Raw genomic sequence first — 21,262 nt, 5'->3', positions numbered from 1 at the left:
CTCCCTCCCTCCCTCCCTCCCTCCCTCTCCTCTTTCTCTCCTTTTGCTTTTCTCCCTCCCTTTCTCTGTTGTTTTACTTTCCTCTTCTTCCTCTCGTTTCACTTTCTTTCTTTTCCTCCCCTTCCTTCCTTCCTTCCTTCCTTCCTTCCTTCCTTCCTTCCTTCCCTTCTCTTCCTCTCTCCCTTCTCTTCTCATTTACCATATATACTTGACTATGAGTCGACCGCATGTATAAGTCGAGGGCAGGTTTTGGGGCCAAAATTATGGATTTTGATATGACTCATGGATAAGTCGAGGACAAAATTTAGGAGCATGCAACAAAGGATATAAAGGATGGAGTTTACTGTCTTTATACAGAAACATCTTATTCAGATCCAAAGAGGTACCACAACTTCCATTTTCCCACCAAAGCATTCAAAAAGGCCAGATGCAGCATCACAGTGGAAAGAGTAGAAGGGGCTGTTGCTTCTTTTGGGGGCTCCCAGGATGAACTCAGCTGTTATGTTTTGCCACTCTACTCAGAACTGGAGAAGAGCTATATTCCCACTTACAGATAAATCGGTGTGTGATCCAAATCGATGGATCGATTCGACATTGGATTGTGGTTCCCACTGCATTTGCCCCGATTGCATTTTCTGTCAGGCTGTTGCATCAAATGGTAACCCGACAGAAATGAACAACAGGACCATTTGCAAACAAATCGATTCAAAATGATTTAGTTCCAGCCGGCTGAAAGGGAAATGTGAATCGATTCCGATCTGTTCGTGGTTCACACTTATAGAAAATGAAGTGGAAAAAAAATCAGTGTCAAAAAGATGGGTCTAGCGCATGGGGCCCCCTTTTTGGAATCGCTTCAGCAATTAGGATTAAGTGGGAACCGGGGTCGTTTGAACCACTTCGAACCAAATCATGATCCGGTTTAAAAGGTAGTGGGAATGAGGCCTAAAATACTGTACTTGCATTGACCTGTGGATAAGTTGACCCAGCTTTTTTCTAGACATGAGTATCTACAGTAGTTCCCCCCTCCATCTCCTTTTTGCTTTTCCTTCCTCCTTTTCTCTCTCTCAGTTGCTTTTCCTCTCCTTTCCTGCCCTCCCTTTCCCCTCCTCTTCTCTCCCTCCCTCCCTCCTTCCCTCCCTCCTCCTCCTTCCCTTTGTCTTCTCTGCCCCCTCCTTTTCCCTTCCTTCCTTCCCTCTTTCTCTCCCATCTCCAGCAGAGCAGGCGAAGGGCAAGGCAAGGCAAGGCAGGGAAAAACCCAGGCCTCTCTGCCGGGGGATGGAGCATCCAACCTGGACAGAGGAAGAGGAGCAAGAAGGAGGAGAAGGAGAAGAGGAAGAGAGAAGGCCAGGCACCCAATGGCGGCAGGTACTGGGAGAGTGAGAAAGAAAGAAAGAAAGGAAGAAAGAAAGAAAGAAAGAAAGAAAGAAAGAAAGAAAGGAAGGAGGGGACTGCCTCATTGCTCAGTGGGATCCAGGATGTATCCCAGTCCTTCTTCTCTCACCCAGCCCCAATATCTATCTATCTGTCTGTCTGTCTGTCTGTCTGTCTGTCTGTCTGTCTGTCTGTCCTTCCTTCTTTCTCTTTCTTTCTTTCCCTCCCTATCCTATCCTATCCCATCTTATCTTATCCTATCCTTCTCTCTCTCTCCTAACCTATTCTATCTATCCTATCTCTCTATCTCTCTTTCTGCACAATCCTATCTAATCTATCATATCTATCATATCTATCCTATCCTCTCTCTCTCCCTATCCTGTCTTATTCTATTTTTTCACTCTGTCTATCTCCCTGTCTATCCTATTCTCTCTCTTAACCTATTCTATCTATCATATCCTATACATTATACACATGTCGTATTACTACTATATATATATGTTCTTCTTCCGTTATATTTATTTCTGGTCTGTAGTGGCAAACTGTCGGCTACAATACTTTCTTTACCCTTTACGTATTGGATCGAATAGTCAAAATCTTGGAGTATTAAACTCCATCTCAATAATTTACGGTTGTTACCTTTGGTTCAGCCAACGTAATGGCCAGTGATCGGGGTTTTTTATTACAAACTTTCTCCCCCATAAATATGCTTTCAGTTTGTTTAGGGCCCACACTATAGCCATACATGATGTTCAAGGCCTTGAGTCCCTATTTTGGGAGAAAGGAAATCATCATCATCATCATCATCATCATCATCTAGGCTATCCTATCCTATCCTATCCTATCCTATCCTATCCTATCCTATCCCCTTTCTCTCCCTCTCCTCTCTTCTTCTATACCTTCTATCTACCTATCTAGCATGTCATCTCTCTCTATCTCCTAAACTATTCTGTCTATACTATCCTACCTTTCTCTCTATCCTATCCTAGCTCTAATTTACCATATTTATCTCATCCTATCTATCTATCTATCTATCTATCTATCTATCTATCTATCTATCATCTATCTATCTAATCTATCCTTCCTTCTTTCCTATCTAAACTAACTATCTCCATAGCCAGCCTGGCGTAGTGGTTTGAGTGTCAGACTATGACTCTGGAGACCAGGGTTCGATTTCCGGCTGAGCCATACAACCCACTTAGGCAAGAAGTCGCACTCTCTCAGCCTGAGAGGAAGGCCATGGCAAACCTCCTCTGAACAAATCTTGCCCAGAGTGGTTCCCCTTTGGGTCGCCATAAGTCAGAAACGACTTGAAGGCACACAACAACCACAACAATAACAACAACAACAACAATCCCTGCCTCTCTTTTCATCCTCCTTCTTTCACCCCAACCACTCAATAGACCCAGTATCCTTTCCCAGTTGCCCGTCCCTGCTTTAAACAGCTTTAAACCATTTAAGACTCTTAAGAATAATTTAAACAGACTAAAAGCCCACTAGACAATTCAGCAAGTCGGAACAAGACAATTTGAAACCAGTTCATACAGATTAAAACCACACCGCTGTGCAGATTTGGATGAAATCAATTTGGCTCCCAGCGGCTTTAAGACAAAGCCCTGCTCTTACTCCATGCTGACAATTAAATTTGCACATCCTCTCTTGGCCTGTTTCCATTCTTCTCATTTATTCCTTTGTCTTTGCTTTCTCAGTTCTGGACGCTGAATCTCTTGGTGGAGACGAATGTCTGGAAGAAGATGAGGAAGAGCTCGAGACGAGTCTAGAGGACCCAGAGACGGAGAACGTGGGGAAATTCATTCCCGGAGGACGTGGCTGCTGCATCTTGACCCGCCGTGGCATCACTTTGCGTGTCCTCCTCAAAGATGGACTGATCGAACCTGGAGAAGGGGTGCTTTCTATTTACTACTTGGTGAGAAGGCCTACCAGTCTCCATTTGTTCTCCAAAAGGATTTAGAAGAAGGCCAAGGGATCTAGGGCCTCATTCCCCCCTACAGATAAATCGGTGTGCGATCCGAATCGATGGATTGATCCAAAATCGGAGCGTGGTTTATACTACATTTGCCCCAATTGCATTTTCTGTCATTTTCTGGCATCACAATAACCCACTTGTGGTTCGCATTCACAAATGAATCGATTCAAAATGATTTGGCTCCAGCTGGCCAAAGGGCAAATTTGAACCGATTCCGATCCGCTTGTGGTTCATGCTTGTGTTTGAACTGATTTGGTGAAAAAGATGAAAAAAAAAATCAGCATCAAAAAGACGTGGGTTAAATGGGTCTGGTGCATGCCACCCCTCTCTGAATCGCTTCAGTGAATTGATTTAAGTGGGAACCAGGGTTGTTTGAACTGATTCAAACTGAATTGCCATCTGGTTTAAAAGGTAGTGGGAATGAGGCCTAGGAGGCTTAGTGGATCACAGGCTGAACGTGAGCCAAGAGTGTGATGTGGCAGCTAAAAAAGCCAATGCAATTCTAGGCTGCAGCAATAGGAGTGAAGGGAAGTCATAGTGCCAGGGTTGGTCAGGCCTCACTTGGAATAATGTGTCCATTTCTGGGCATCACAATTCAAGAAAGATGTAGACAAGCTGGAGCATATCCAGAGGAGGGCAGCCAAAATGGTGGAAGGTCTGGAAACCTCCAAGCCCTATAAGGAGTGGCTTGGGGAGCTGGATATGTTTAGCCTTAAAAGAGAAGGTTAACATGCAACAAGAGAGCCATGTTTGAATTTGAAAGAGTGTCATATCAAGGATGGAGCAAGCTTGTTTTCTGCTGCTCCAGAGATTAGGACATGGAACAATGGATTCAAACTACAGGGGAAAGATTCAGTCTAAACATTAGGAAGAACTTCCTAAGACAGTAAGAGCTGTTTGACAATGAAAAAGCCTTCCTTGGAGGGTGGTGGAGTCTCCTTCTTTGGAAGTTTTAAACAAAGGCTGGATGGGCATCTGTTAGGTGTGCTTGTATTGTGTCTTTTTGCATGGCAGAATGGGTTTCGACTGGATGACCCTTGGGGTCTCTTCCAACTCTAGGATCCTATGACTCTATGGACTTTAAATTAGAATCAGAGCTAGGAGGGATCCCCAAGAGCCACCTAGTTCAGCCCCCTGCCATACAGGAATCCACAACTAAAGCATGCTTGGAAGATGCCCATCCAGCCTCTGTTTAGACTTGATCTAAAGAGAAAGGTCCACCAACTTCCCAGGCAGTCTGTTCCATTGGGTTTCAAGTTACAGGAGAGCAGATTTTGTCTGAACATTAGACCCACAGAGTTGATCATTCCAGGAACAGAGATCCCACCTTAGGAAGAACTTCTTGATGGTAAGAGCTGTTCAACAGTAGAAGACGCTGCCTCGAAGGGTGCTGGAATCTCCTTCTTTTGGATAGCCATCTGTCTCAGGGAGGGCTTGGGTGGTGTCTTCCTTGCATGGCAGAATGGGGTTGGATTGGATGGCCCTTGGGGTCCCTTGCAGCTTTATGAGTCTACGATTCTGTGATTTAAAACAGGGGAAGAAGTTCTTGGGCGACTTGCTGACGGATGGCAAGATTGTTTGGCAGGAGACGGGGCAGGTCTTCAACTCTCCCAGCGCCTGGGCGACCTACTGCAAAAAGCTGGTCAATCCGGCCAAGAAGTCCGGTTGCGGCTGGGCTTCGGTCAAATACAAGGGCCAGAAGTTGGACCAGTACAAGGCTGTCTGGTTGAAGAAATACCAGCCCAATGCTCCCCCTGCAGAGGAGGTGAATCTCTCCCCCACCATACCATCCAACCTTGTTTCTTTCCCTTGACCACAATCTAGTGTTACTTGGTGACATCCATCCTGGTTTTCATCTGTGATATGTTGAAAGGTTTGAATGGAGTAGAGGGTTGAGTGCTGGACTATGACTCTGGAGACCAGGGTTTGATTTCCAGCTTGGCCATGAAACCCAAGCAAGTCACACTCTCTCAGCCTCAGGGGAAGGCCATGGCAAACCTCCTCTGGACAAATCTTGCAGAGAAAACCCCAGGATAGTTTCGCCTTAGGGTCAGCGTAAGTCAGAAACAACTTGAAGGCACTCAACAGCAAGATGGCAAATGAATGGCCTAAATCGAACCTTGCCAACTTTCCTTCTGCAGGAAATAGGGGGCATTTTGTGAATGCCAAGATGGGCACAGCCAGCAATACTGACTATGGGCATCCCCTTGCCTTCCATGGCAGCCATTTTGGCATGTGGCCAGACAAATTGTTTATGGTCATCTCCTTCCATGGCGTCCATTCTGGGATGACACCTCCAATGTCTCCGAATCCCGAAGCTCTAAATAACTCGGGGACCCCTGTTACAAAGAGAGGGTTGGGGTTAACTTATTTTTATGTGTCTTTCTCCCCGAACCCGGCAGAGTTTGGTGAGCGAAGGAGAAGAGGAAGAGTTGGCAGAGGAGGAGGAAGACGAGGCCAAAGGGGTCAAGTCGTCCCTCTCAGAGTCCTTGCTGGGCAAGAAAGTGGAAGAAAAGACCCGAAAACAGCAAGGTAAAAGCCTCGCAGAATTGCATGGCACAGGTAAGCGTGAGACTGTGAACTGAACATGTTGGTTTCAAGTGAAGCTTAGTACCAAGATATTTGGGGGTTGTTTCCAGTTATTTTGCCCTTTCCTATCAAAAGGAGCTGGATATTGATCCCTGGTTGCCTTACGCTGAACAATGTGCCATCCCTGCGTCAGTCCCAAATAAATAATTCCTTTTTATTCATGTTATGGGTTGAGTCTCCCTTGTCCAAAATGCTTGGGAGCAGAAATGTTTTTGATTTTGGAACATTCGCATGTACGTAATAAGACCTCTTGGAGATGGGACCCAGGTCTAAACATGAAATTCATTTATTGTTTTGTTAAACACCTTATAGGCTACAAGTTATTTTATACACAATATTTTTAATAGTCTTGTGCATGAAACAAAGTCGGTGTGCACCGAACCATTGGGAAACAAAGGTGTCACCCCTATGGACACTTTTGGAGTACACTCATCCCTCCATATTTGCAGCTTTGATATTTGAGGCTTTGATTATTCATGGATTTGATTAATATGTTATTTCTAGGAATATCTAGGTCCTCCGGTACAACTCTATGTTCAACTTTAACTAAACGTTGCCCTGAAAGACCTAGAGATTCCTAGAGAGGAAACTCTACTAGGCCTTTGTAGCTCTTTTAGTGCAGTTCTATGGTCAGTGTCTGTCGGACGTTGACCACAGAGTTGCCCTGGAGGACCTAGAGATTCCCAGAGTGGTGTCCTCTCAGGTTAAAAACATGGTGTTTGTGTTATTTGCAGTTTTTCCATATTCACAGGGGTCTTGTGCCCCTAACCCTAGCAAATAGGGAGGGACAAGTGTATTTCAGATTCTGAATAAGGGAGACTCAACCTGTACTTTTATTTTATTTCGTCACTCTACAAAATAAACAAATGATTGCATGAAGTAGTGTGTATATATATATATATATATATATATATATATATATATATGCGCACACACACATGCATGCACGCACACACACATATACATACACATACACACACCCAAACCATATGCACAAAGCAGGGAGGCAAAAATAAGGCATGCCCTCCAAGGTTTTACAGATGAAAACGGGGATATGCCCAACAACATCAGAGTGTGGTCAAGCGAGCAAAAGTTGTGAATGAGGAAGGACACACAAGCTAGGAAAGGATGCAGCAATTTGCTTTTGCCTGAGATGACTGGAAAGGGCAAGATTCATTCCTTCTCCTCTCCTTTCCCCCATTCCCTTTCTTTCCAGATCACAACAAGAGGCTAGACTATCGGAACCGAGTTCCGGTCCGCTATTGCAACTTGGGGAATCGAGATTCTGCCAGGTATAAACTACCTTCCCCACAAAGGGAAATGTGGCAAAAACTATACCATTCCATAATTTTCTATTTGAGAAAGCAACGCTTCTAGTCCTTGTGATTTGCAGTGCACTTTGTCTCCATTGCAGGAGTCCTCACACTTTGGTAGAAGTGACCTCCTTTGCAGCTCTTAACAAATTCCAGCCTTTTAACGTCGCTATCTCCAGCAACGTCCTTCTGCTACTGGTACGTAATGCTTAATGAAACCAATAATAATAATAATAATAATAATAATAATAATAATAATGTAAGCATCCACTGGGGGTTGGTTCCAGAACCCTCCCATGGATCCCAAAATCTGTGGCTGCTCAAATCCCATTCATTACAATGGCATTGTGAAATGGTGTCCCTTACATACAATAGCAAAATCAAGGTTTGGCTTTTGGAATATATGTGTGTGTGTGTGTGTGTGTATGGGAATATTTTCAAGCCGTGGATGGTTGAATCTGTGGATAAAGAATCCGTGGATATGGAGGCCCAGCCGTAATAATACATTTCTTACCTGCTTTTCGAGGCGGTGAACAACAGATCAACAATACACAACATCAGTTAAACTATGAATCGGTTTAATAAGGCGTCCACATTTTAAAACAATCCACATTTATCCATCACCTGAATTCCCAATTTTAAATTATATGGATAAGCCTACCCAGAGCTGACTCGGTCGCAGGGTGTGTCTACATTGTGGAAATAATGCACTTCGGTGCCTCTTTAAGTGATGTAGCACCATCCTATAGAATCCAGGGATTAATAGCTTAATTTGAATCAGCTCAGAAGAAATCTCCTTGGCTATAAAAACCTATAGAAATCTCCTTCCTCTTAGGACTTTCACAGTCATTTAACCAAAAGCGAAGTGGTTGGTTACCTGGGCGGCCGATGGGACATCAACAGCCAACGTAAGTAACTTCTGCTGAGTTACGTTTGGACTAAGTCAGGATGTTGCAAAAAACTGTGTGTCAAAACGCAGCAGAGAGTAGTGTCGATACTGGTCACGTATTGTTATCGATTATTGATTACTGATTATTTTAAAACCAGAATGTTAACCAGAAATCAGCAGGGAGATCAAGGAGCTGGATTGGAAAGGAAACATGTTTATGTTCAGCTGGAGCTGTTGTTCCCAGAGGAAATTCATATTCCATATTCTGGGACCACAGTTCTAAAACGAACCAAGTTTTTATAGTATTAAAATAATGACATTAAAACTAATCACTGTCATATAACAGTACAATGCAATACAATTATACAATGGTCAGAAAGTGGAAATAGTATTCCTTACAGGAGGTCAGGGGGGTAATCTCGCCGGAAGAGATCCATCTTAAGTGCCTCTCAAATGCTTCCAAGGAGACAATAAGACGGATCTCTTCCGGAAGACTATGCCATAATTTCGGAGCAGCCATAGTGAAGGCTCTTTGGGAAGACATTACAAATCTGGTTGGTTGATGTTCTAATAGATTCTTCGCAGCTGTTCGGAGAGTGCAGATTGTGTAGGGAGAGGCATTCTTGCAAGTAACTCGGACCCAAGCCATGTAGGGCTTTAAAGATGATAACCAACACCTTGTATTGCGCCCGGAAGCTGATCGGCAGCCAGTTAAGAGATTTTAGGATAGGTGTTATGTGGTCCAACCTGGACAAACTGGTATGATATGATAGCCTTGTTTAAACATTTGAAGGGATGTCATATTGAGAATGGTGCAAGCTTGTTTTCTTCAGCTCCAGAGAATCGGACCCGGAGCAATGTATGCAAGCTACAGGAAAAGAGATTCCAGCTAAACATTAGGAGGAACTTTCTGACAGTAAGGGCTGTTTGACAGTGGAACACACTTCCTTGGAGAGTAATTGACTCTCCTTCTTTGGAGGTCTTTAAGCAGAGGCTGGATGGCCATCTGTCAGGGATGCTTTGACTGAGAGTTCCTGCATGGCAGAATGGGGTTGGACTGGATGGTCCTTGCGGTCTCTTCCAACTCTATGAGTCTATGATTCTATGAAGCTTGCCAAGGAAACCCCAGGATAGGTTTATGAGTCGAAGGCACACCATAAATTATCCAGGGCAGGGCAAATCTATCCCTTCTTCATCCTCAATTTCTCTTTCAGTGTTGACAGTACTGAGGGCATTTCCTTGCCGGTCTCGTCTCGGAGATGGAGACCTGGCCGCAACTGTGGAGGAGGAGGTGAGGCTATACGGGTGATACTAAGAGGTGTGTGTATCTCTCTCTCTGTGTGTATGTAAGTGAAAGGGTGGACAGTTGTGGGAGCCATCCATCTTCAGGATCAAACATTATTCAAAATGGTGATTGCAGTCAAGAAATAAGAAGACGACTAAGAATGGAGAGGGCAAGCTATGAAAGATCTAGAAAAGATCCTGGAGAGTAAAGGTAGACAACTGAGGACCAAAGGGAGGACCCCCTAAGCCACTGTGTTCCTCATCACCATAAGAAGGTTCAGAAGAAGATCAGGAATGGGAAGGGCAGCTATGAAAGATCTAGAGAAGATCCTAAAGAGTAAAGATAGACACCTGAGGACGAAAGGGAGGAACCCACCCCAATAGATGCTGGGTTCAAACGGAGCCACTGTGTTCCTCATCACCAAAAGAAGGATCAGAAGGAGATCCAAAATGGGAAGGGAACTATGAAAGATCTAGATATGATCCTAAAGAATAAACATAGACAACTGAGCACCAAAGTGAGGATCGCCCAAGCCATCATGTTCCCCACCAACGTAAGAAGGCTCAGAAGATGACTAGGGATGCAAAGGGTAGCCATGAAAGAACAAGATCCTAAAGAGTAAAGATATACAACTGAGCACTAAAGTGAGGCCTGAGGCCTGTTACAGACTGCCAAAATAAAGCTGCTTTGGGTCTCTTTGGAGGTATGCTGTTTAAATGACACATGCATCCTAAGAATCCAGAAGCTGCACCAAAGCTGCCCTCCAGTGCTTAGGAATGGAGTGTGGCTTTGGCACGACCTCCGGACTCTTAGGACCCAGGCATCATTTAAATAGCATACCTCCAAAGAGACCCCAAGCAGCTTTATTTTGGCAGTCTGTAACAGGCCTCTGTTTGCAAGAGGTGTGATGGAGTCTCCTTCTTTGGAGCTTCTCAAACGGAGGCTGGGTGGGCATCTGTCACAAGGAGGGCTTTGGTGGTGTCTTCTTGCATGGCAGAATGGCGTTGGAGTGGATGATCCTTAGTGCTCTCTTCCAATTCTGTGATTCTCTCCTTTCCAGATCTGCCAGAACCTCTTCCTCCGAGGGCTCTCCTTGGTGGGCTGGTACCACAGCCATCCTTTTGGTTACGCTCTCCCTTCGCTGCAGGACATCGACACCCAGATGGACTACCAGCTGAAGCTGCAGGGAACCAGCAACAGCTTCCAGCCCTGCTTGGCTCTCATTTGCGGTAAGGTATAAGGACGGGCTTTCTCCAACTATTTCCCATCCTTCCCCGACTTACCATAGGGACTTCTTGGAAGGTTTATTCTTTAGGGCTCTGCTTTGGGCCAGACCCATTGGAAAACCAAGATGGATGGAAAACAAACCAAGACAGGAGATTTAATGTGGTTGACATTATAAATCAGGTGTGTTGGCTTAGCACAACAGGTCCCCCTACATAGTTTTGCTCAATCTGCAGCATGGTTTGAATGTTGGACTAGGACTCTGGAGGCCAGAGTTCGATTCCTGGCTCGGCTGTGGAAACCCAATGGGTGACCATAAGCAAGTCACACTCTCTCAGCCTCAGAGGAAGGCAAAGGCAAAGCCCCTACAAAGAAACTTGCCACAGAAAGCCCTGCGAGAGTTTCATAGGTCGGAAATGACTTTGTAGAGGGTAGATTTGAACTGGAATTTCACTTATGCTCAGGAGATAGTGCTGAAATGTATTGAGAGCCAAGGTTGCTATTTCAGGTCATGCCAGATCCTTGGCTTTGGAATGCAATGGCCCTGAATTGGTTCCTGCTTTAAGCTATTATCCAAAACAAAAGGGGTGTAATACAGGACAGTTGGAGACAGTGAAAGAAAAACATATAGATAATAGTTGGATTGATGGATGCCCCACTAGGTGTAATATTAGAGTATCCAATGAGTATACAGGGGTGTAAAGGTTTAATTCAAAGGTAACCAATGAGATGTAATTTGTAGCTTTCTTTGTTCAAAATACTATAAAAGCTTGGATCATTTTTGGAATCGGGGTCCCAGTAATTTGGATGTATTTCCTCTGGGAACGCTGAAGCAATAAACTATGTTTTCCTTTCCAATCGGCTCCGGGTCTCCCAAGTAAATGTGGTTATAATTTTGGTTTTCATTCATCTCCTGGCTCTGTTGGTTGTTTCTTTTCTCTGTTATATGAATCAGGGCCTACATCTTTTCCTTTTGTTCTGGAAAGGGATGAAAAACAGGTAGCAAGGCGTTCCGTAATTTCATTTGCTGCAAAGAGAAGGAGGGGTTGGTGGAACCATGGAGATCTCCTGCTTCGGACAATCTCAGTTACGTTGCACTTAACTCAGTTTGTAGTTAATTCATGGAAGTTCTTTCTGCCCTTGTCCTTTTAGGGCCTTACTTCCCGGGCAACCAAGGTGCAGAGTCGAAGATCTCCCCTTTCTGGGTCATGCCTCCTCCAGAGGTAGGTCCTGCAATCCCTGCCAATGAACCAACTCAAGGAGAGAGGGGATTGAGCAAGCCATTTTGTATTGATTATTGATCTGGTACAGATTATTGATCTGGTAGGTTAGCACTGTCTATTCCAGGGTTGTGGATGGCCTTGTTGTGGGACACATATAGCATTTTCATAGGTCCAGTGTGGCTCTTGGGAAACCGCCTGGCTTCCCCAAGCCACCGGTTTGTGTCTATGTATCTTCTCATCCCTTATGGACTTCCACAAATGTCTTAGTGTTTTCTTAGACAAGGGACATTGATATGCTTCTGCACACTTGGCAAGGGAGAAGACTTGTGGTCTTCCAGATAGATTGCAGTGCCCATCATCTCTAAAGATGATGGGAATTGCAGCCCAGCAACACCTATAGAGCCATATGTTGCCCACCTTTGCTCTAATGCCAACAGAAATCTTTTTTTGCATGGCCTTGGAAACCCAATGGGTGAATATAGGCCAGTCACACTCTCTCAGCCTCAGGGAAGGCCATGGCAAACCTCCTCTGAACAAATATGGCCAAGAAAACCCCAGGATAGCATTGCCTTAGGATCGCCACAAGTCAGAAACGACTCGAAGACATGCAACCGCAACAACAATTATTATTGTTATTGCTCTCAACCTCAAGTGAAGGCCATGGCAAGCCTCCTCTGAACAACTCTTGCCAAGAAGACCTCAGGATAGGGTTGCCATAAGTCAGAAATGACTTGAAGGCACACAACAACAACACAAGGAATACAGTTTTATTTTATGATGTTCTGCAGTTCCTGGGTAAATCCACCAGGGGGAGCCCTGCAACTTTGTCTCATTGCCCATATTCTGCTTTCATGGCCACTTCCATTGCCACAGCCCAAGGAATCCTGGGATTTGCAGTTCAGGGAGGAAGCACTGAGCACTCTCAGTTGGAGAGCTCTAGTGCAGCGATGGAGACCGAGTGCCCAAACTGCAACACAAAACCCACTTATTTATTGCAATGTGCCGCATCCCTCTGGATTTCTAGTGAAGTCTTTGTTAGGACAATGGTGCGTGTGCCCATAGAGAGGGCTCTGAGTGCCACCTCTGGCACATGTGCCATAGGTGTGTCACCACCACTGCTCTAGCGCCTTGCTAAACTACAAACCCCCGGATCGTCTAATCAGTTATAAAGTGGCATCGAAGCTGTATGGATTGTGGAATGTGAATGGGTTCCAAGTCTCTTGTACCCTCCTTTATATAAAAAGACATACAACTAATACACAGTAGGACCCTGGCCCCCTTAAATCCTGACTGTAATAGAAAGAAAAAGGAAAAAGAGGGTAAAAATTAGCACTCTACCGTCTAAACAATCCTACTAAAATTACTAATAACCGTTCATTTTTGGGTGCCTTCAAGTCCTTTCCGACTTATGATGAAGGCGAACCTAAGGTGAATCTATCCTGGGGTTTTCTTGCCATGATTTGTTCAGAGGAGGTTTGCGATGGCTTTCCCCTGAGGCTGAGAGAGTGTGACTTGCCTAAGGTCCATCCAATAGGTTTCTCGGCTGAGCTGGGACTCGAACCATAGCCACAGATTAGATTTCGTATTGCTGGAAAAGTCCATAAACGGTGGCCGACCTTCCAAAAAGCCTTGGCTTCTCCTTTAGAGTCCAAAATTTATATGGCCCTTTGGGTAAACTCCGCAGCCTTCCCACTCAGTCTTGTACCTCAAAAACCTCAGTCGGTGGAAACTGGTGGCTCCTATATCCAAGCTGCAGGAAAAGAGATTCCCACCGAAACATTAGGAAGAACGTCTTGATGGAAAGATCTGTTTGAAAGCAGAACATTGCTTCTTTGGGGTTTTTTAAACAGAGGCTGGATTGGCCATTGGTTGGGACTGCATTGATGGTATATTCCTGCATGGCAGGATGGGGTTGGATTGGATGACTCTTGGGGTCCTTTCCAACTCTAGGGTTCTAGATCAGTAGGATTGCAAATGGGTTTTCGTCCAAAGGGGCCTTGAAACAGTCCTTGAAAGCGCAGGTTAAAACTAAGAGTGGATTCACCGCCTCTCTGACATTACAGCTACCAGCCGGCATTGGGAAAGGGATTCGAACTTGTCTCATTGTTTCCCCCCCTCTCTCTTCTATTCCATCAGCAAAGACCGTACGATTATGGCATTCCCATGGAAGTGGAAGTCACCTACGTCCAAGACGGGTTCCTGACCAACGACATTCTCCATGAGATGGTATGCCGGGTTGCTCTCCATCTTAAGAACTACAGCGTTTTTACAAAGCTTCTTAACATTTGTCTCGCTGTAGCATCAAATGCACTTTCCCCCCAAATGTGTTGCAACAAGTGTTTGTTGTTGCGTGCCTTCGAGTCGTTTCCGACTTATGGCGCCCTAAGATGACATTATCATGGGGTTTTCTGGGGCTGAGAGTGTGCGACTCGCCCAGTGGATTTCCATGGCCGAGCGAGGCTTCGAACCCGGTTTTCCAGAGTTGTAATCTTGACGCACAAACCCCTAGGCTACACTGGTGAAAATTTTTACAAGGCGACAATGGATTTGTTCTTAAAGCCTCCATGACTGACTGGCTGATTCATGGATTAAAAAGGAACCCAGCATGAAATAGTACCTTATGTTAAAGTATATTGATCTGTGTTGATTTAACAGTGTTTTGTGGTTTCACGTTGTTATATATGGAGTTAATACTCAGTGGAGAACCAATGTGGTGGAGTGGCTTAAGCGCTGGGTTAGGACTCTGGAGACCTGGGTTCGAATCCCTACTTGGCCATACTCTCTCAGCCTCAGAGGAAGACACTGGGGATCCCCATACAAGTACTAACCAGGGCTGACCCTACTTCGCTTCCAAGACAGGAGTGCGTTGTGTGTGTGCTTTTAAGTCGGCTTATGGTGACCCCATGGATTTCAAAGGGTTTTCTTAGTTAAGGAAGACTCAGAGGTGGTTTGGCCAGTTTCTTTCCCCAAAATAAAGCCTATGGCGTCTGGTATTTGTTGGCAGTCTTCCCTCCAAGGACTAACCAGGGCTGAGCCTGCTTAGCTTCCAAGATGAGATGGGCTCTAGTGCCTTTAGGACATTTTAGGCACTGTGTGTATCTGTGGCTTCAAGTCCCTTGTTGACCCCATGGATTTCAGAGGGTTTTTTTAGGCAAGGAAGACTCAGAGGTAGTTTTGCCAGTTCCTTCCTTTGAAATACAGCCTACAGGTATTCATTGGCAGTCTCCCATCCAAGGACTAACCAGGGCTGAGCCTGCTTAGTTTCCAAGATCAGATGGGATCTGGTTGCCACATGTGCATAGGTGCCTTCAAGCCACTGATCAACCTATGGTAACCCCATGAATTTCACAGAGATGAAGATTACTCAGAGGTGGTTCCGCCAGTTCCTTCCTCTGAAATAAAGCCTACACTTATGTCTCCTATCCCCACCTTTAGATGTTGCTGGTGGAGTTTTACAAAGGAGCTCCAGACGTGGTGAAGTTTCAAGAGCTGTGGAATCAGGAGCAGACCTACTTGGATAAGCTCAAGGTAAGAACAAACCAATGACGGTGCACACATGGCCTACTCCAAGCATGCCTTTGTCTCCCGCCAAAGCAGACTGGCTTCTTTGGAACCGATTTCCACAAAACGGGGTTAACTTGAACCCATAATCGGTGCCTCTGTGACACCCAATGCCCCTATCCCAAATATAGCAGACCCTCCACATTCGCTGAGATTAGGACCACAGGACCCCTGTGAAAGTGGGAAAACCACAAATGAAAAAAACAACAACACACACACTTGTCTCTCCCTATTTGCTAGGGTTAGGGTCACAAGACCCCCATGAATATGGAAAAAACGCAAATAACAAAAACACCATGTTTTTACCCGAGAGGACACCTCTCCAGGAATCTCTGGGTCCTCCAGCGCAACTCTTGTGGTCAACGTCCGACAGACATTGACCACAGAGCTGCACTGGAGGAGCTACAAAGGGCTAGTATAGTATTCTCTTTAGGGATCTCTAGGACTTCCAGTGCAACTTTTAGTTAAAGTTGACCACACAGTTGCACTGGAGGACCTAGATATTCCTAGAGGGAACATATTAATCAAATCCGTGAATAATCAAAGCTGCAAATATGGAGGGATGGGTGTACTGTGTTTTATAACCTGAGAGAAGACCTCTCTAGGAATCTCTAAAATCCTCCAACGCAACTCCTGTAGTCAACATCGACGTGAAGTTGACCATAGAACCATATTACAAATGGCTAGAGAAGTGTTCTCTCTAGGTCCTCTGTCGCAACTCTATGGTCAACCTCTGGCAGAGTCATGCTGGAGGATTTGGAGATTCGTAGAGACTATACATTCATCAAATCTGTGAACAAGCAGACCCACCAAAAGCCAAAAGCACAAATGTGGAGGGCCAACGGTTGGAAAATTGGATCGCTCCCCTATAAATGGCCTCTCTAGGACATCCTCCCCAAATAGCAAAAGTGCCCCTTGTGGACATTTTGACGTACAATATCATTTGATTTTTTAAAAACCATTTTATCTGATCATAGCTGGAGATGTTTGGATGAAAACTGCTGGACTTTCTCTCTGCAGGGCTCTCTGGCTTCCAGGACACCAAAGGACCAAGGTTTCGGACACATCCTGGAACAAGTCTACAGCGTCCTCAAACACAGCAGCTGATGCCAGGCTCTGGAAAGAAGTCATTCTTCTTTCTTTGTGTGTTTAAGAGTGAGACGGATACTCTCATGGGAGCCGCAACACCGTGTTGGATTGTGGATGGGTCAGAAGGGGGTACAAGTCTGTTTTCATTTTACTTGGAAGTCCCAACATTTGTCCTAGTCTAGAAGGAGACCTTGGTGTAGCGGAAAGTCTTGGCAGCCGGGGTCTACCTTTTTGAAGTTAGTCGAGGATGGAGACCAATTTTACCTTGGAATATCGGAAGTGGCATCACATCACTTCTGGGTGCCAGTTTTCATCCTTTCGGAGGGTGGGCAAGCTAGTATCACCACATTTAGGGGGCAGCTGGACCTCTCCAAAGATAGTCTGAACCGCTCCCTGCTGGGAATGCTTTAGCTGGCGATCCTGCACTGAGCAAAAGGGTTGGATTTGTTGGCCTCTGGGGTCCCCTTCCAACTCTGTGGTACCGTATATACTTGACTAAAGGTCGACCTCATGTATAAGTCGAGGGCAGGTTTTGGGGCCAAAATTCAATTTCTCATTTTGGCAGTTAGTCCAAGCCCAATACGTGTCCCATTCCCCTCCTGTGTTGTTAGAAAACAGGCAAAAGAGGCCAACAGGCTGCCTTCAAACATTTAATATTTTCATTTTTTTAATTCAAGGATACAAAACGAAACGGAAGAAAAAAATAATTCATGAACAAGAATGAAAGAAGGTGTGCTTTTTCTTTTTCTTTCTCAATAAATTGTCCAGATGAAGGTGTTGTTGGGGGGAGGCCAGAGAGAGAAAATCTTGTTTCATTCCATTTAACAAAATCCGGTGCCTGGAGCTATACCCCATGGTGACAACGTAAGCGATTAAGAGAGTCGGTATATACACAAGTCCAGTCCTTTTGCACCCCCAAAACATTTAGTGGTCCTGGTAGATGTATGATGTGAGGAGGAAAGCAAGGTAAGAAGGAAAAGGAGGGTACAATTGCAAAACAACTGGATCCGGAAAGTAAAATTATCCCACACTGAAAGTATCTCACACACAGACCCCTCCAAAACACATGCTTGCAACAGAGAAATAAGTCTGCAAGGTACTCATTCCAGGTAAGTTGGGGAAGGAAGCGTTTTTTTACGAAGGGGGTTAAATATAGGACCCAAGGAACTTTTTATTCTATCCAGACAACACCTCAAAATTCACATTAGGGACCAAACAGACAAGAGAGGACCGGGCGTGAATGTGCTTGGTTAAGAAAACGGGGAGACGTGCGGAAGGTCTTGTGAAGATATTTAAAGAAAAGATATTATATACATATAAGTTGCTTGTACAAGATTACAAATTACATCCATCCCCTGCGGCTACAGACGTAACCAGGCGAGGGGATGGAGAGACCCGACTACAAAATTAAGTTGGTTGAAATATAGATATATAAAATATATGAATATAAATATTACAGGTATGTCAAATACTGGAGAAACCCAATGGGCCGGGGGGCGGGGGGAGAGAAAATTAGCTATTTATATATCTGGGACCGCAGCCGAAAGGTGGATGATGCTAGATGGGAAAGGCTAGCCCATTTCTCTCTTTCACACATAGTTTTAAGTACTACTTATATTGCAGTTTCTTCCACTGACACTTACATCCTTCTTTCCCAAAGTGTCCCTGGAAATCTACCACAGCACTACCCAGCTTTAATATTCCTATTCTTAGCCAAAACTCCAAGCAGCCCTGGGGAGCTAAAAGGACTGTTTGACCCTGGGGTCACCACCTCTTAGGCCCTGCAGAGCCCACTCTCTAAGTTTACATTGGCCTGAATACTACCACCATGTTGAAGCTTACACCAGGCTTACTTTCCCCAAAATGGTGGCCTTTTATTAATGTTTTTATGGAAGAGAGAATACAGACCTGGCTGAATGACCTCCCTGCAAAACCAAGGTGCTTCCCTAGGAAGGAAGCAAACCGATGGACTGCTCTGAGCCTACAGGAAAAAAAGAGATGGAGGAAGGAGAATTCATCATGGCTGGGTTTGGTCCCACTGCCTGCAGTGAGAAAGCAGCACCGTAAAGACACTAGATTTAGGATGGGGAATATATAAAGTTTTAAGTACTGCTAAATATGGCTCAGCTATTCTGTCGGGGTGTTCCTTTGCCCCAGTAGAGAGTTGCATTCAGACCAAGGCTGAATCGGAAAGAAAAGCAACTAGTGGGAAGAATTAAGTGCCAACCAGAACGTACGGCAGCCCTTGGGTTTGCCTGGGTGCAAATCCTAAGTGGAACATTCCTTACCGGGGGAGAAAATACAATTTCATGCCAAATGATTTAGAAAAGGGAGGGTTCTTTCCACTGTCTCTCCCCAAACCAAATGGAAAGTGTTGGCATAAAGACTGACATCCCTGCCAAATGGGGCCATCCCCTCTCTTGCCAGAGACCTGACAACAATTTGCAAGCTAAAATCAACCCACTGAATGAAAATACGTTTAAATTATACCTCTCCAGGATTTTGGATGGGGTGCCACCCTTCAAAAGGAGGCCAAGGCACATAGAGAAGGAACTAGAGAGCTTATCATTTGTGCATGTCTGTAGTTTTGGGGGAAACCTTTTGGAGAGTTAAAACAGGCTCCTGAGTAGGAAGCACCCAGCCACTGGGCTCCTGAGGCTGAAAGTGGTGGTACACTGTGGGTGTGGATCTGGCTGTTCCTAAATACAGCCTTATTCCTTCTGGGATGGGCCTTTCCCAAGTTTTCAAAAGCGGGCTAGCCCAAGTCTGCGATCGCATCGCCTCAAGGAAGTCCACCCTCTCCTTTGCCCAGCCTCCCTGCCCCTGGGAGCTGAAAGATGGAGCTGTTGGAGGCTCGGTCCCGGTTGCCACACTGCATTCATGCATGCAAGGTAGCTTATTAAAAAGATAAAACCAGAGCAAAACCACCCACTAAGCAAAGAGCAGAAAATGCTGGTGCTGAAGAAAGGTTTCCAGGTGGCTAGACAAGGCTAGGACTAGCAGCCCAGAGGTGGCCCCACTTTCTGCAGAGAAGCTGCCATATTTCCATCTCATCTTTCTGAGACACCCAATGCCCACATCTCACATTGAAGCAAGGTCCCATTGCTACTCCCTTTCCCCTCAGCCCTTTCAACTGCCTTACACCAACCAGCAGTCGTCCAGATGCGCTGGACTACTACAATTCGCATCCACGACCTGGCTGGCTGAGAATGACAGGAGTTGTAGTCCCAAGAGATTGCAAGGGGTCCCCCAGCTGGAGGAAAAGGCTGCCTCAGGAAAACATGGTGGAGCGGAAATATTCAAGATGGCTCTTAAGATCAAGGAAGAAGAGTCCTATTTCTCAAGGTGCAGAGAGACACAAGCTCCCTAGTAGTGTTTTCAGAGAAAATGGCCCCACAGAAGATAGATGGAAAGCAAGGCAGCCGGTCTTAAATTCTTGCGGAGCTGTTTCTTGTCTCCGACATACCAACATTTATGATTCAGGCCAGCCTGAAGCCCTCAGCAGTAAAACACCCCTGATAATTGCTAACAGTGGTTCCCAAAATCTGGTCCTCCAAATGTTTGGGGCTTCAGCTCTCAGAGTCAGCCATCTTCACCTATGGTCGGGGATTCTGGAAGCTAAAGGCCAAACGCTTGCAAGGGCTAGAGTTTGGGAACCCATGGGCTGCTACACAAGCCCCGATTTCTCCCACAGTGTGCTCTGTGTGTGTGTGTGTATGTGTGTGTGTGTGTGTGCGCGCACATGGGGTGAAACCAGAGAAACCGAACTCTTTGATGGTGGAGCAGGGGAGGAAAAAATATCAAGAAGCTGATCACAAACCAGAATGGGAAACACACAAACATATAAGTGCAATATGTTTCCAATCCTCCCCGCTCCATCCCCGCCACTGGCATAACTTGGCTTAACATCCTGAAGTTGAAGGAACAGGAGGAAAACAAAAAAGGAAGGAGACAGCAGAACAGGGCCAGGGTGTCAGTTTGACCCCCCGCCTTTTTTTGTGCTTCTGCTTCCCCCATCATTCTGGTAACATTTTTGCAGCAATACGAAAGTTCCCACTCGCGGCGTGGGAAATTAGTGTCAGGAAATTACTCCATGGAATGTAAAAGGCGGGGAGGAGGAAAGAAGAACGCCTTCTCTCTTTCTCTCCTTGGTCTGCCATGGGCCGACCAGTTGGGTAGAGGAGAGGAAGGGATGGGGAGAGAAGGAGAGAGAAACGCAAGTCAGGAACGAGAGAGCGGCCCTTTCACTGAGGTAACGGGACCAACACCTCCACGTAGTTGAGGGGGAAAAAGCCCGACTGGCCGTTGATCATGCCCTCGTACCAGTTCTCATCGATCTGATTGGTCAGCGTGATGATGTCGCCTTCCTTGAAGCCCAACTCGCCGTCGTTCTCAGGCTCGAAGTCGTAGAGCGCCTTGCAGCAAGGCTGGTCCAAGTGAGCTGGGGAAGAGGCCCAGAGGGAGCAATTAGGATGTAGTACTTATTACTGTTGTTATTATAATAACCTCAACCATCTGTAAAGGCCTGGCAGCACCAAACTGTTTTAGCTTACTGTTAAAAAGGTTTTAGCTTGGGTGCAGAGAGGACCTTCTCTTTGCTGGCTCCCCAGTTTTGGAAAACCCTCCCCTTGTTAGGCCTTACTGGGGCTGACTTTGCTGTCATTCTTGTGCTAAGTCAAAACATTATTTGCAAATGCCTTCTGGGCCTAACTGTTGGTGGGGTTGAGTTGC

The 21,262-nt window shown here is 45.5% G+C and overlaps 2 protein-coding genes across 5 annotated transcripts in view; one reads left to right on the top strand and one right to left on the bottom strand.

The window, feature by feature from the left end:
* The first annotated feature begins 1,155 nt into the window (after positions 1 to 1,155).
* Positions 1,156 to 17,176, top strand: MPND (MPN domain containing). Of its 2 annotated transcripts, none has more exons than XM_089535671.1 (13): positions 1,156 to 1,365; positions 3,081 to 3,298; positions 4,893 to 5,123; positions 5,761 to 5,890; positions 7,164 to 7,239; positions 7,362 to 7,458; positions 8,096 to 8,168; positions 9,364 to 9,440; positions 10,495 to 10,663; positions 11,811 to 11,881; positions 14,018 to 14,107; positions 15,317 to 15,409; positions 16,463 to 17,176. In XM_089535671.1, the coding sequence occupies exons 1-13, from the start codon at positions 1,356 to 1,358 to the stop codon at positions 16,547 to 16,549; spliced, it is 1,422 nt and encodes a 473-aa protein (XP_089391797.1). In that variant the 5' UTR covers positions 1,156 to 1,355; the 3' UTR covers positions 16,550 to 17,176. The 2 variants fall into 2 exon arrangements, with proteins under 2 accessions (XP_089391797.1, XP_089391796.1); XM_089535670.1 differs by having other exon boundaries at positions 5,761 to 5,920.
* Positions 17,169 to 21,262, bottom strand: part of SH3GL1 (SH3 domain containing GRB2 like 1, endophilin A2) — a 31,723-nt gene continuing 27,629 nt past the window's right edge. For all 3 annotated transcript variants that reach the window (XM_089535674.1, XM_089535675.1, XM_089535672.1), the window contains one exon: positions 17,169 to 20,972. In XM_089535674.1, the coding sequence (XP_089391800.1) occupies positions 20,776 to 20,972 (197 nt within the window). In that variant the 3' untranslated portion in view covers positions 17,169 to 20,775. The remainder of the gene's footprint in view (positions 20,973 to 21,262) is intronic.

Source organism: Sceloporus occidentalis, unplaced genomic scaffold (genome assembly GCF_023333645.1).
Source record: "Sceloporus occidentalis isolate IW3139 unplaced genomic scaffold, rSceOcc1.0.p SCAF_8, whole genome shotgun sequence".
NCBI lineage: Eukaryota > Metazoa > Chordata > Lepidosauria > Squamata > Phrynosomatidae > Sceloporus > Sceloporus occidentalis.
The sequence above is the reverse complement of the archived record's forward strand: the minus strand, read 5'-3'. Positions and strand labels throughout refer to the sequence as shown.